A 12,848-nucleotide genomic window follows, 5' to 3' on the forward strand; every position below is an offset into this window, starting at 1 on the left:
TACAATATCCTGAAAAAGAAAAAAAAAAAAAAAAGATGGGGGACCAAACAAAGTTAGAGAACTTATGCTTCCAGACTTCAGAGTCTACTACACTATCATGACAGTGTGGTATCAGCATAAGAAGAGAAATATGGATTAATGAAGTAGAATTCAGGGACCAGAAATAAGTCTTTATATTTATGGTCCATTAATTTTTGATAAGGGTACCAAGAATTCAACTCAATTTGGCACTATGACCTACGACTGGACTTACACATGCCTGGCACACAGTACGAGCTTAGTGGATGGCAAGCGTCACTATTGGTGATTTGGGTTCCATTTCACTGTCTCTCACACTCCTATGGGTTTCCCAACTTTGGCATCTCAGCACCTGGGGTGGTTAACAGCAGGTCTTCAAATGGTATTGCTTTTGTAATCTTCATCAAGTTCACACATTTTCAAACTCACAGAAAGGTCTGTTGTTGGCCACACTCCTTCCCCTTCCGCCCTTCAGAGTGAGCATGCCCTGATTGAAAGGCTCAGGGTTTCCCCTCAGAACCCCACTGACATAGTCAGGAAAAGGAAGTTTTTAGAAAAGGTCTTTGCTAGCTCTACACTTAATGGAAATAAATGCAACAAACATTTGATTTCATATTTTTATTTTTAGACATTTTCTTATATGCATATAGTATTTATTGATTCAGTGGCCAAAGGAGATAGCATTTGCTCAGTTAGGAAAGGCACTTGTCAGAAAGAAAAGAGGCAAAGGTATTGCAAGATCCCCGTCACCAGCTGGAGCCTCCTTGAGAGCAGAGTGTGATAATGAGTGAGCAGCACCTAACTTGCACTGAGGAACTCTGGAAGGACTTCCATCGGCTAAGACAAAACACTAACACCCTTTGATTTCCTCCCTCACCTTGCCGCCTTCCCTTCGTTCCTCCATTTCCAAGCTTTCATTTAGCAAGAGAACAGGTATTAGAAAAGAATTCTAGAAATCCCAGGACCAGTCAACTGTGGGCAGAAGAGTCTGATTTTAGGGCTGGAATATTGCAAACAATTTTTTTAAGCAGAATACATTTAGGAAATATATCTATTGGGACTCGAGACTATTTGGCTTTGCCCAAGTTCCTTGGGCCTAAGTGTTGGGAAATGAAGCAGGATTCCGCAGAGCTTGTATGGGTTTGGATGGGGCTCCTTTTGCTACAATGGTGGAAGCTCAAAGAAGCTACCAAGTGGCTTTGCCCCTGCTTTCGATCTGGAAGCCAGACCACTGACCTCCACTCGACACACGGGCAAGCCTCTCCTCTTCTTGTTCATCTCACAACAAATCCGTGTTCTTTGACTCAGGATGGTGGAGAAGAGTGTGATACAACAACAACAAAAAAGATGGACTTTGGGGTCAAAGAGACCTGGTCTTTGAAACTTCCTAGCTGTGTGACTTTGGACAAGTACTTTTTTTCTTTGAAATTTGAAGAAATTCTCAAATTCTCTTTGAAATTCTCATCTGCAGGAAAAGAATACCTCCCAAGGTTATCAGGAAACATAAATTCTGTAAGATAATTTGTGTGAAAGCACCTTGCACATGCCTGGTACTTGGTGGATATTTAAACAAAGTACAGGCCCTGGCCAGTGGGGCTCATTTGATTGGAGCATCCTATCATAATCCAAAAGGTGGTGGGTGTGATTCCCAGTCACAAACTAGGGCACATACCTAGTTTGCATGTTCTGTCCCCCGTTGGGGCACATGGGAGAGGCAACCAATCCTGTCTCTTTGTTTCTCTCTCTCTCTCTCCCCCATCCCCTTCTTTTCTCTCTAAAAACAATGAAAAAAAATGACTTCAGTGAGGATGAAAATAGTATGGAGAAAAGATGTCCAAGCAGGAAAAATTTACCAGTATTTCTTCAGATATATTTAAATGAGCAATTTTATAGAGGGATGACATCACGAGCTGTGTAACCCAGGAGTCATTCCTCTTATATCCCTGATCCTTCATTTCCCTTCAGAGAGGATTCTAACATCAAGAGGGAGAGATTCCTAGACTCCGAGGTTAAATGTCGGAGTGCGTCACTCTCTGTAACAGAATAAAGATCTATTACCTCACTTCCGGGATGTCTTCAACTGTGAGATGCACAACTGATTTAAAAAAACAGCTTTCTGAGAGAGAGAGAGGCTACATCAATGGACCCATCAATTTTAAGACACATTTGATTTTAGAATCATTGAAATGCAATGGAAGAAATATCATAGTAGTAATGTTCCCGTTTATGATGTATTTGCTGAGGCCAGGCACGGTGGCTTGTGACTGTTACCCAGTGAGGCAGAAGTCATCATGCCCACTTCATGGTTAGGAAACCAAACAGGGAGAAGTCAGGTCACTTTTCCAAGGCCATACAACCAGGAAGTAGGGCTTGGAAGGCAGGTCTTCTCGATTCCAAAATAAATGCTTTTTCCCCTCTCAGTAGTGTCCTCCAGAACAAGGAATCAAAGAGATCAGCTCCCTAGAGAGAAATGATCTGTGAATGTGGTACTTTGAATGTGGTCTGAATCTCTTCAAGGTGACTAGGAAGGGCATAGGTAAAATAGAGTTGTTGTAATCTAATCAGTCTCCAAATACTGGTCCTCTGAGATAACATGTTAACTGGAGAGGATTGTTCAGAACCCAAATCCAGAGGAGCCCAGAAATCAGATGATCCGGGGTTAATGAGCTTTTGTCTTGGAGACTGTTTTCTTCAAAGTCACCCTCTTCCTCCTGATATGATTAGAAACCTTTGGAGAAGAATTCTGGTTTACCCTTAACCTCTTTAAAGAGGGAAAACTTTGCTGACCAATCAATCACCCTGAGCTAGTTAGCAGTCATCTAGTACTGGAACATGTTACACATTAAGGAGCTGGTATTCTGGTTAGTTAGTTTCCCTGATTATGGGATTGAATAGTTGCTCTGCAAAGCTGTACATATGGCCCTTACTCTGATGTGACCCAGTTGTGACACTCTTGGAGCATGTCCTAACCCCTGACCCGAAAACTCCTGGGCAATCTGTCTAGCTCTCATGTTTGGGGTGGCGGCGAGGGGGCCACACCCACATCACTGGATCCCCAACATAGCCCCACCTCCTCAGATGACAACAGAGCGCTCTGCGGTTTTTTGGTGAGGTGGCAGTACAGATACAGACGTAGTGGGGGCGGGGCGGGGCGGGGCAGGCTGGGGTTGGGGTTGCCTGAAGCATCAGGGGTTGCAGGAGATGCCCTGTTGACCCGACTGGAAGAAACTCATAGTGAAGCTGTCAAAGGAGAAATGTGCTTCTAGGTCTGGACTACAGAAGGCTCTTCTGTGGCCAAGACAGCACCAGGGTGGGCCAGTTACCGAATCTTCATTTGGACATCAACAGGGCTGAAGGTCACAGATGCAGAGTGCTTGCCGCTTCTCTTTGGGCCCTGGGCAAAAGAGGAGGCCGGCTTGGCGCCCTTGGGCTCCAGCTCCCGCTTGGCCCTCATTTTCCTGCAATGAGATACGCACACATGGTTGAGTGTCCTCCTTTGTATACCCAGAGAATGGGTTCTGGGAATGGGATCTGGCAAAAATATTAATGTAGATGGTCATAAATCATGTTGCTTAATTGCCAAGCACAATTTCACAACTGGAAGGGGTCTTAGACATTAGCTAGTCTGACCCTTCTACTTTTTTTTTTGTTTAATCTATATTAGATATTTATTTAATTTTTTCCTTTTAATAAATCAGTAACGTGTCAGATAGTTGGCTGTATTCAAGACAAAACAGGGGACTTCTGGTCAAGACAGTGACTCGCCTCCTTGCACAACCACATCAAAATTACAACTAAAATATGGAACAACCATCACTCAGAACTGTCAGAAATCAAGTTGAATACCAGTCTGACAATGATGGAATTAAAGAAACCACACACATCCAGACTGGTAGGAGGGGTGAAGATGCAGAACAGGCTGGTCCCACACCCATGTGTGGTAGATTAAAATTGGGGAGGGATATCTTAGGAGCAAGGAGTCCCAGTCCCACCCCAGGCCCCCCACCCCAGGGTTCCAGTGCCAGGAAGATAGGTCCCCACAACTTCTGGCTGCAAAAACCAGCAGAGATTGAGTCAGTAGAAGAAACTTCTGGAGTTCAAAGCATTTCCCTTAAAGAACCCACACATGGACTTACTCAGGTTCAATCTCTTTGAGCTCTATCACAGGGGTAGCACCTTGCTGGGCACCACTGGCGTACGGGGAGGAACCGAAGTTTCCGGCATCATGGCGAGAGCTGGGGGAACAAGTTTTCTCTCAGACAGAAAGGTGGGCAGAGGCCATTGTCCCTTTCTGAACCCTTCCCCCACAGAGCCACAAGCCCTGCAAGCCAGCAAGCTGGTACCATATCGGAGACTCTATATCAACTTGGCTACCGCTGTTTGCCCCATCCTGGAGATCCCCTGAGACTTTGTCCCACCCAACTTACTGGTCCACCCAAACTGTTAACAGTGGCTTTTCCATATGAATAGCTCATCTTGGCTCATGTTTCACAACTTCCTAAATCCTATCAAATAAGCAACAGATGGCCTCAGAGACTCCCTAGCCCAGGTACCTCTTACTAAGTGGACCCAGGGATGGTACTAGCAGCAGCCAGCCTAGGTTCACAGCCTGGTTTGCCTGGGAATCTCCAAGCCCAGCACAAGAGGCAGACATCTCAGACTGTTTTATAGCTCATGCAGGGTGGCCCTGGGGTAAATACAGGTGGGAGCTGACCTTGGTCTGCACCACTAGGGAAATCTCAGAGTCCGTATACCAGGTGGACAACTACAGACCACGTCAGAGCACCTCCATCCTGAGCCTGCACAGCTGATTTTCCACAGAGGGTGGAGGTTGGTGGTCAGTGGTCACAGCCAGTTCTTGTAGCTGAATGGCTTGGGTAAATCCCTCCTACTGACCTGCCCACAGAAATCAAGGCTCAACTACGAGAGGAGGGGGTACTTAGCCTACTGAAGGTACACCTCAAGTACTCAGCTTGGATAATAGAGAAGGCTGGGCCAGTGGACACTACAGCACACCTACTATGTTAGGCCACACTACCAAAACATGGAGTCTTAGCAGCTCTACCTAATACACAGCAACAAACACAGGGAGGCTGCCAAAATGAGCAGACAAAGACACATGGCCCAAATGAAAAACAGGTCAAAACTCCAGAAAAAGGGCTAAATGAAATGGAGATAAGCAATCTCTCAGATGCAGTTTCCAACACTAGTTACAAGGATCCTCAAGAAACTTAGTGAGGACCTCAACAACATACAAACTGATCCAGTCAGAAACAAAGGATCCACTAACTGAAATAAAGAACAATTTATAGGGAAACAACAGTAGAATGCAGAAAGTCAAGAATCCAATTGATGATTTGGAACATAAGGTAGCAAAAAACAACCAATCAGAACAATGAGATGAAGAAAAGAATCCAGAGAAAATGGGGGTAGAGTAAGTAGCCTTTGGGACAATTTCAAGCATTCCAACATTTGCCTCATAGGGGTGCCAGAAGGAGAAGAGAAAGTGCAAGTAATTGGGAATCTATTTGAAAAAAGTAATGAAAGAAAACTTCCCTAATTTGGTGAAGGAAATGGACCTGGAAGTCCAGGAAGCACAGAGAGTCCCAAACAAGATGGATGCAAAGAGCCCCACTCCCAGACACATCATAATTAAAACGTCAAAGTTTAAAGATAAAGAGTTTCAAAAGCAGCAAGAGAAAAGCAGTTAGTCACCTACAGGGGTATCACCACAGGACTGTCAGCTGATTTCTTAAAAGAAACTTTGCAGGCTAGAAGGCATTGGCAAAAATTATTCAAAGTCATGAAAAGCAAGGACCTACAGCCAAGATTGCTCTATCCAGCAAAGCTAACATTTAGAATCAAAGGGCAGATAAAGAGCTTCCAAGACAAGAAAAAACTAAAGGAGTTCATCATCACCAAACCATTATTATATGAAATGTTAAAGGGACTTATTTGAGAAGAAGAAGATCAAAACTATGAACAATAAAATGGCAATAAATACATATTAACAACAATTGAATCTAAAAAACAAACTAAGCAAACAAGAAGAACAGAGACATTGAGCATTTTGATGGTTGTCAGATGGGAGGGTGGTGTGGGGGAATGGGTGAAGAGGTGAGGGGATTAAGTACAAATAGGAAGCTACAGAATAGCTATGGTGTGTAAAGTATAGTACAGGAAATGGAGCAGCCAAAGAGCTTATACACATGGTCCATGGACATGAACAATTGTGGGCGATCACCTGAGGGAGTGGGGTGTGCTGGGTAGAGGGAAGCAAAGGGGGGAAAACTGGAATAACTATAATAGCATAGTCAATAAAAAAGAAAGAAAATTTAAAAAAAGACAAAACAAAGATATTACATTTTTGGTAGCGTGAGTTAAATTTTGTAGCCTCGTATGCTTACTAAGTTTATTGTTAGAAATATTTAGAAACTTTTAACATAACTGAGAAGAGAATATACTTAAACTGTATATACTGTCTTTTATTTTACACAGCATAAAATTCAATAGTTAACAACAATCTCTAATTCTAATGTCTACATGATATTTCATCTTGTTGAGCAATCAAATCCTCAGAAAAGTTGCACAAATACTACAATTAATATCTGAATACCCTTCACCAAACAGTTCACTGATTGTTATAAATTTGCCATATTTGCTTTCTTTCTCTCTCTCTCCCCATTCACACACAGGCAGACATACATCCAGAATTAATTTGTTTGAAATCATGAACCATTTGGGAGTTAGTGGCAGGTACCATGCCACTTTCCCCTTGATAACACTAAGAACAAGAGCTTTCTCTCATGTGACCATGCTGCAGTGATTGTACTTCCCGACCCTTGCATGTAAAAGGTGATAAAACCAGTCCTGAGAGGTTAAATGACTTGCCTAGTTTTGACAGACCAAACATCACGTAAAGAGGGTTGAGTGGAGTCTCCAACCACATTGCAAGCTAGAAAAGGGGCTCAGAGCTCCAGCGTCTATAGAAAGGAATGAAGGGCGGCTGCAGGGCCAGGGTTGATAACACTTCCTGGTTTGGGATAGACTCAAATTGGAACACCCTGAAGATTTTTTAAAAATAATTTATTAAATGTTATTATTATTATTGTTGTTGCATTACATGCAGTGGCGGGAGGATTTTCTCTGAAACCAGATGGACTGTGCTTGAGATCGAACTCTGGCGATCAGGGCTGAGCGACCTTGGTTATGTCACTTAATCTTCCTGGGCCTGTTTCATGTCTAAAAATTGGCAATAACAGCAGTGCCCACCTTGCGGGGTTGTTGCGAGATGTAAATGAGTTAATGCATGTAAGGAGCTTAAAACCATGCCTGGTACATGGCAGGAAATGAAAATAGGTCATCGACCATCATAAATAATGTTCATTTTATTATAAAAACAATGCATGTTTACTAGTCCTCCAAAATAAGGAAGCACAGGCCCTTTCCCTGTAAAAGCCAACAACTAACTAGCGATCCCATCCGGACTTACTGCTGGCCGACGCCTTTGTATCCCTCGAGCCCTCCGTGGATGTGAGTGTCCGCAACCCAGGCGTGTGATTCACTGTGCACACTGTTCTTAAACTTTGACAAAAAGCTTTCCTCACAAGTAATATGCTTCTACAGTATCTTTTTAAAAATGGCTTTCAGGACTTCCACCATGTGGTTGTACTTACGGTCTTTTATTTTATTCTTTTTCCTCATTAAACTTTGTTTTAATGGGTCTCAAAATTCTGTGACAGATTTTTAGCCAAGTTGTTTCCATAAAAAAAGGACTGATTAAAAAAACTAATCATTTCAAAACTGCTGCCCATGTAACTTACCACCTTTTAATTTTGGTTTGTTTCCTGAAAAGAATTACCTTCCAGCAAAGTTGTAACTAGAGGTAATAACACAACATTTATTCTTTCTACAATCATGTTATATTGTTTTATTTCCTCTTCTTTGGCCCCAGAAAGTGGAGTCAGGTATACGTGCCTTTGAGTATCTGTCTCCTGAAATATCCATTTGGCTCACTGACTGCAACCTGGCAGAGGACTCCCCGAGAGAAGAGGATTGAAACATTCCTCTATTAACTGGATATTATGTAAAGATGTTTGCCACGGTGCTCAAGGCCTTTTATCATTGTCATTATCATCATTGTACTTACACTTGATCTCAGCCAAAAGGCTGAAAAGCGATCATCATTATATTTAAAAATATTTCTCCTAGTACAAAAATATTTGGTCACTATGAAGTTTCCATAGTAGAATAGGTATCCAAAAAGGACTCACAAAGGCTTGAGCATTGGATGATGGACCCATTCACACTGCACACTGGGCACCAGACAGGCACTCACAAGTGTCGGTTCCCATTTATTCGGGCATCACCAAAGGGGCCAGACAGTTCCAAAGCCCAGGACATCTCATACCTGTTGTACCTCTTCAGCAAGAACAGAACCATGGTGAGGATGATGACGACAACCACCACAACACCAGCGACGATGGCTCCAGAACCTACAAGGAGAACAGAGGTGGAGATGGCAAATGTGCAAACTGAAACTCAGAGGAGCATTTAGAGACGAGGATGGGGACCCGCCCTGTGTCACCTGACATCCCCACTGGGTCAAGGGGAGAAAGGGAGAATGTGAGGTTCACTGTGGACCCCAAGGTAAAGTCAGCACCTCTGCTCACAGCAGGGCCTGGTGGGCCGCGCCTCCGGCATATCACAGAATTTCACCCGCCAAAACTCGGCCTTAGCAAACCCTGTTCCTACTGGCCTTAACCCAGCCACAGGCTTCTTCTGTGAAACAGCAAGCAAAATACCCTGTCTTCTTTTTAAATTTTTTACTATTATTCATTTTTTATCTTTTACTTCTTTATTTTACTTTTAATTTTTTACTGAATTTACTGGAGTGTCTAGTTAATAAAATAATATAGGTTTAAGGTGTACAATTCTATAATATATATCATCTGTACTGGATTGTGTGTTCACCACCCCAAGTCGAGTACCTTCCCTCTTTTTAATAATATGAAAGCAATATGTAATTTTTGTAGATAATTTTGAATATATAAATACAAGCAGAAAAAAAGAAAAGGAAGGATGAAGATCTCATTGCCCCAAGAATCACTAACTGTCTGCACATATATACATTCACCAATGTGATCATGTAACATCATTAAACACCTGTCAGTCTTTACTAACCCTGGGTCTGAAAATCCATCTGAAGGAAATATTCATAAATATGGAATACATACACTTAATAAAAGCAGAACCACGTACTGTACACCAATTCATAACAATATCCTGATCATCTCTCCTGGCAATCACATATCGTTCTTTAGGACTTTTCATGGCTGTATAGTACTCCATTGTTTAGATGTGCTGTAGTTAATTTACCAATTCCCTACTGAGGATATTTATGTTGTTCTATATTTTGCACTATTAAAACAAGGTTATTGCCCTGGTTGGTGTAGCTCAGTGGATTGAGCGCAGCGAGCCTGCGAACCAAACAATCGAGGTTCGATTCCCAGTCAGGGCACGTGCCTGGGTTGCAGGCCAGTTCCCAGCAGGGGACGCACGAGAGGCAACCATACATTGATGTTTCTCTCCCTCTCTCCTTCCCTTCCGCTCTAAAGATAAATGAATAAAATCTTTTTAAAAAGTTTAAAACAAGGCTATCATTGTCACATAATACCTCAGGCTCTCACTTTTTTTAATGGCAGCTGACTTTTAAACTCAGATTTTATTTGTTTATATTTAGAGAGAGAAGAGCAAGGGAGAAAGAGAAACATCGACTGATTGGCTTTTGCACGCCCCCAACTGGGGACCTGGCCCGCAACCTGGGCAGGCGCCCTGACCGGGAATCCAACCAGCAGCCTTTCAGTTCGCAGGCTGATGCCACTGAGCCACACCAGCCAGGGCATAGGATTCTAATTTTAACATCATCTCGCAGTCCTAATGCTGAACTCTAATTTGGGGTTTGAAGTCAATATCCTCGTCAGAGTTGATATTGAAAATATTTTTAAAATTATTAAAAGGTTCATACTTTTAACCAATCTATTTGATCCTGAGAAGTTTATCTCAGGGAATAATCCTAAATACAGAAAAAAAACATGAATGAAGAAGTTTGTTACATTATTCATATTCTAAATATGGCAATGATTCAATAAGGTAGGGCACATATACCCCATGAAATATTATGCTATAATTTAAATGATGATTATGAAGACTACAGTAACACGGGAACACTTATGATGATGTAAAGTATAGAAAATAGAACGTGATATTATATACACTCCCACAAATACGTAACACATACATATAATGTTGGAACCATCAAAATATATGCGGACAAGCATAAAGTTGACAAAAGAAGTTAAATACAAAAGAGTGATGCATCATATGAGCACATTTACATAAAGCTCAGAACCAAGTAAAACGTATCTCTGGTGGGAGAAGTCAGAATAGTGGGCTCCCCGGGTGGGCGGGGACAGGGAGCGCGAGGGGCGCCAGGACTTCTGGGGTACGGGCGGCGGTCTGTTTCCTCACCTGGGGGCTGGTTACACGTGTGTGTTCACTTTGTGAAAATTCACCCAGCTGTGGGTTTTTGTGCACTTTTGAATATATGTAAAGCTTTTTATAAAAGGTTTACTTCAAAATGATGTGCAATATTCAGAGGAGGAAGGACAAGAGGAGGGGTGGGGAACCCAGCCATGGCAGTTCAGCTCGGGGCTCTCCAACCTCAGCCGGGCCGCTCCCTGCCGCGGGGACTGTCCTGTGCATGGCAGGATGTCCCGCAGCGTCCCCGGCCTCTTCTTCCCACACGCTGGTAGCATTTCTCTCCCCTCCCCCACCCAGGGGTGACAACCAGAAGTATCTCCAGACATTGTCAAATATCCCCCGGTGGTAGAACTGCCAGATAAAATACAGGCTACCTGTTTAAATGAGAATTTCTGGCAATGAATAATTTTTTAGTATGTCTCAAATATTATGCGGCTCACCTTTATAGTAAAACAAAAAATATTGTTTATCTTCAAGTCTACACCAGCTGGGTGTCCTGTGTTTTTAGTTACTAAATCTGGTAACCCTATCTGGGTGGGCACAATTGCCCAGCTAAGAACCATTACTTTTGGGGAAATAAACACGGAATCACTCCCACCTTGCTGACGGGGACTCCACCTACCCTGTAATTCCCTTCAGAAGTGTGTTGAGACACACCCCAGGAGGCCTCTGTAGGTCTCCACACCCAGCAAGAAGCAGGCTAATGTGTGGATGCTGTCCCAAGGGCAACCCTTTCTGGGCTTTCGTGGAAGGGAAACACCTGCCCTTAAGCCAGCTTCCTGCCAGCACCATGCCTGGAACTGTTTATCACTGGGGAACCCTCCACACGTGTCAGGAGGCCTATTCCATTCGAAGAAGCATATACCAGGTCAACTGAAATGATTGAAATGAGCTGGACTTCCCCTAATACAATCAGTTGGTTTTCTGAAGAGTGGCCCTCAAATTTGCCCTCCCAGGGGCCCCTGTTCCTGGTAAATGTCTCCCCTGGGATAACCCACCCCATCGACATTCATTTACTCCTTTGTGAACTGATGGGGTGTTTTGGCCTTGCAAAAACAGTATGGAAGTGGCTATACTTTAATGGGACCGGTTTTAGGGACATCTTACAAAAGATTCAAGTTTCCATCACCTGCTAGACTCCGAACGTCACTAATAAAAAATAGAAATAATAATAATACTCGCTAGGTATTTAGTACACATCAAGCTATTCTCAGCTCTTTACAGAGATGATCTCTTATGGACCTCACACCTGCCTTTTGCAGTAGCCTCATTAATATCCCCCTCTTACAGAGGAGGAGACAGGCACAGAGCACTGAAGTCACATGTTCAAGGTCACCCAGCTGGCAAGCAGTGGAACTGAGCCTGGGCCCCAGGCCATCTTTCTCCAGAGCCCAGGCTCTTGACTTCTACACCAGGAGCTGACCATGACACCTGTCCCACCATCCCTCCGCCCGCTGCCAAGCCAAAAGAAAGTGCCACTTACTTTTATACAGAGAGTCTTCTTCCTTGGTGGTCACATTCAGCGAGAAGAAGGGGGTTGTCCCTGTGGGGGCGGCTGTGGTCATTTTGATCCTGAGAAGAATGAAGATGAAATTTTGTTTCAAATCAAGAGTCAGCTCTGTAACCCCTGTGTGACGCTGCTTTTTGTCGTTATCTGGTTGAGTGGAGAATATTCAAGACTCTGGTTTCTCTTAGCAGCAGCTAAATAGAGGGCCCTTTACTATGTACTGTGGGGAATTAAAAATAGTGTCTGACATTGGGAAAGAACTTCATTTTCAAAGCAGTTCAAATTCATTCAACAATAGTCATTAAACTCCTCCTGACGAAGGTTCACACAGAAAGAATGTCTGAATTGATCTTCTAGAAACCGTGTGAAGGAGGTTATTATTATTGCCATTTGACTGATGGAACCGAAGCCCCCCTAAATGATGTGGACCCCCAAGTTTACCCAGTGGAATTTAAGCCAGGACGTCTGCCTCCCACGCTAGCAGGCCTTCTCCGCCCCACAACAATGTCTGAAATCATGTTCCTACTTTCAAAAGCTTCATCACCTAAGGAGGCAAAGGGAAAAAAAACTGACTATGGTTAGTAGTAGTCAGTGACACGAGCCACTGGGTTGTGAAAAATGGTTCCAAGGACCAGGGCAGTTTGGACGGGCAGGAGTGGTTTGGGGTGGGAGAAGGGAGGACAAAGGTCCGGCTGCATGAAGGCCTCACTGGAAAGAGAGGTGACCTGCGCTGAGCACTTCCCACGAACCCACCAGGCTCTGTCTCAGGTGTCTTCACGCA

At 43.4% G+C, this 12,848-nt stretch overlaps 1 protein-coding gene across 2 annotated transcripts in view; it reads right to left on the bottom strand.

Annotated features, from left to right (window-relative positions):
- Window positions 1-2,278: 2,278 nt before the first annotated feature.
- Window positions 2,279-12,848, bottom strand: part of NCMAP (non-compact myelin associated protein) — a 35,776-nt gene continuing 25,206 nt past the window's right edge. For both annotated transcript variants that reach the window (XM_037135964.2, XM_037135963.2), the window contains exons 2-5: window positions 12,044-12,132; window positions 8,429-8,513; window positions 4,155-4,253; window positions 2,279-3,476 (exon numbers count right to left, since the gene is read on the bottom strand). In XM_037135964.2, coding sequence (XP_036991859.2) covers window positions 3,338-3,476; window positions 4,155-4,253; window positions 8,429-8,513; window positions 12,044-12,125 — 405 coding nt within the window. In that variant the 5' untranslated portion in view covers window positions 12,126-12,132 and the 3' untranslated portion in view covers window positions 2,279-3,337. The remainder of the gene's footprint in view (window positions 3,477-4,154; window positions 4,254-8,428; window positions 8,514-12,043; window positions 12,133-12,848) is intronic.

Source organism: Artibeus jamaicensis, unplaced genomic scaffold (assembly GCF_021234435.1).
Source record: "Artibeus jamaicensis isolate MK-2021 breed Jamaican fruit bat unplaced genomic scaffold, CSHL_Jam_final scaffold_847, whole genome shotgun sequence".
Taxonomy (NCBI): Eukaryota; Metazoa; Chordata; class Mammalia; order Chiroptera; family Phyllostomidae; genus Artibeus; species Artibeus jamaicensis.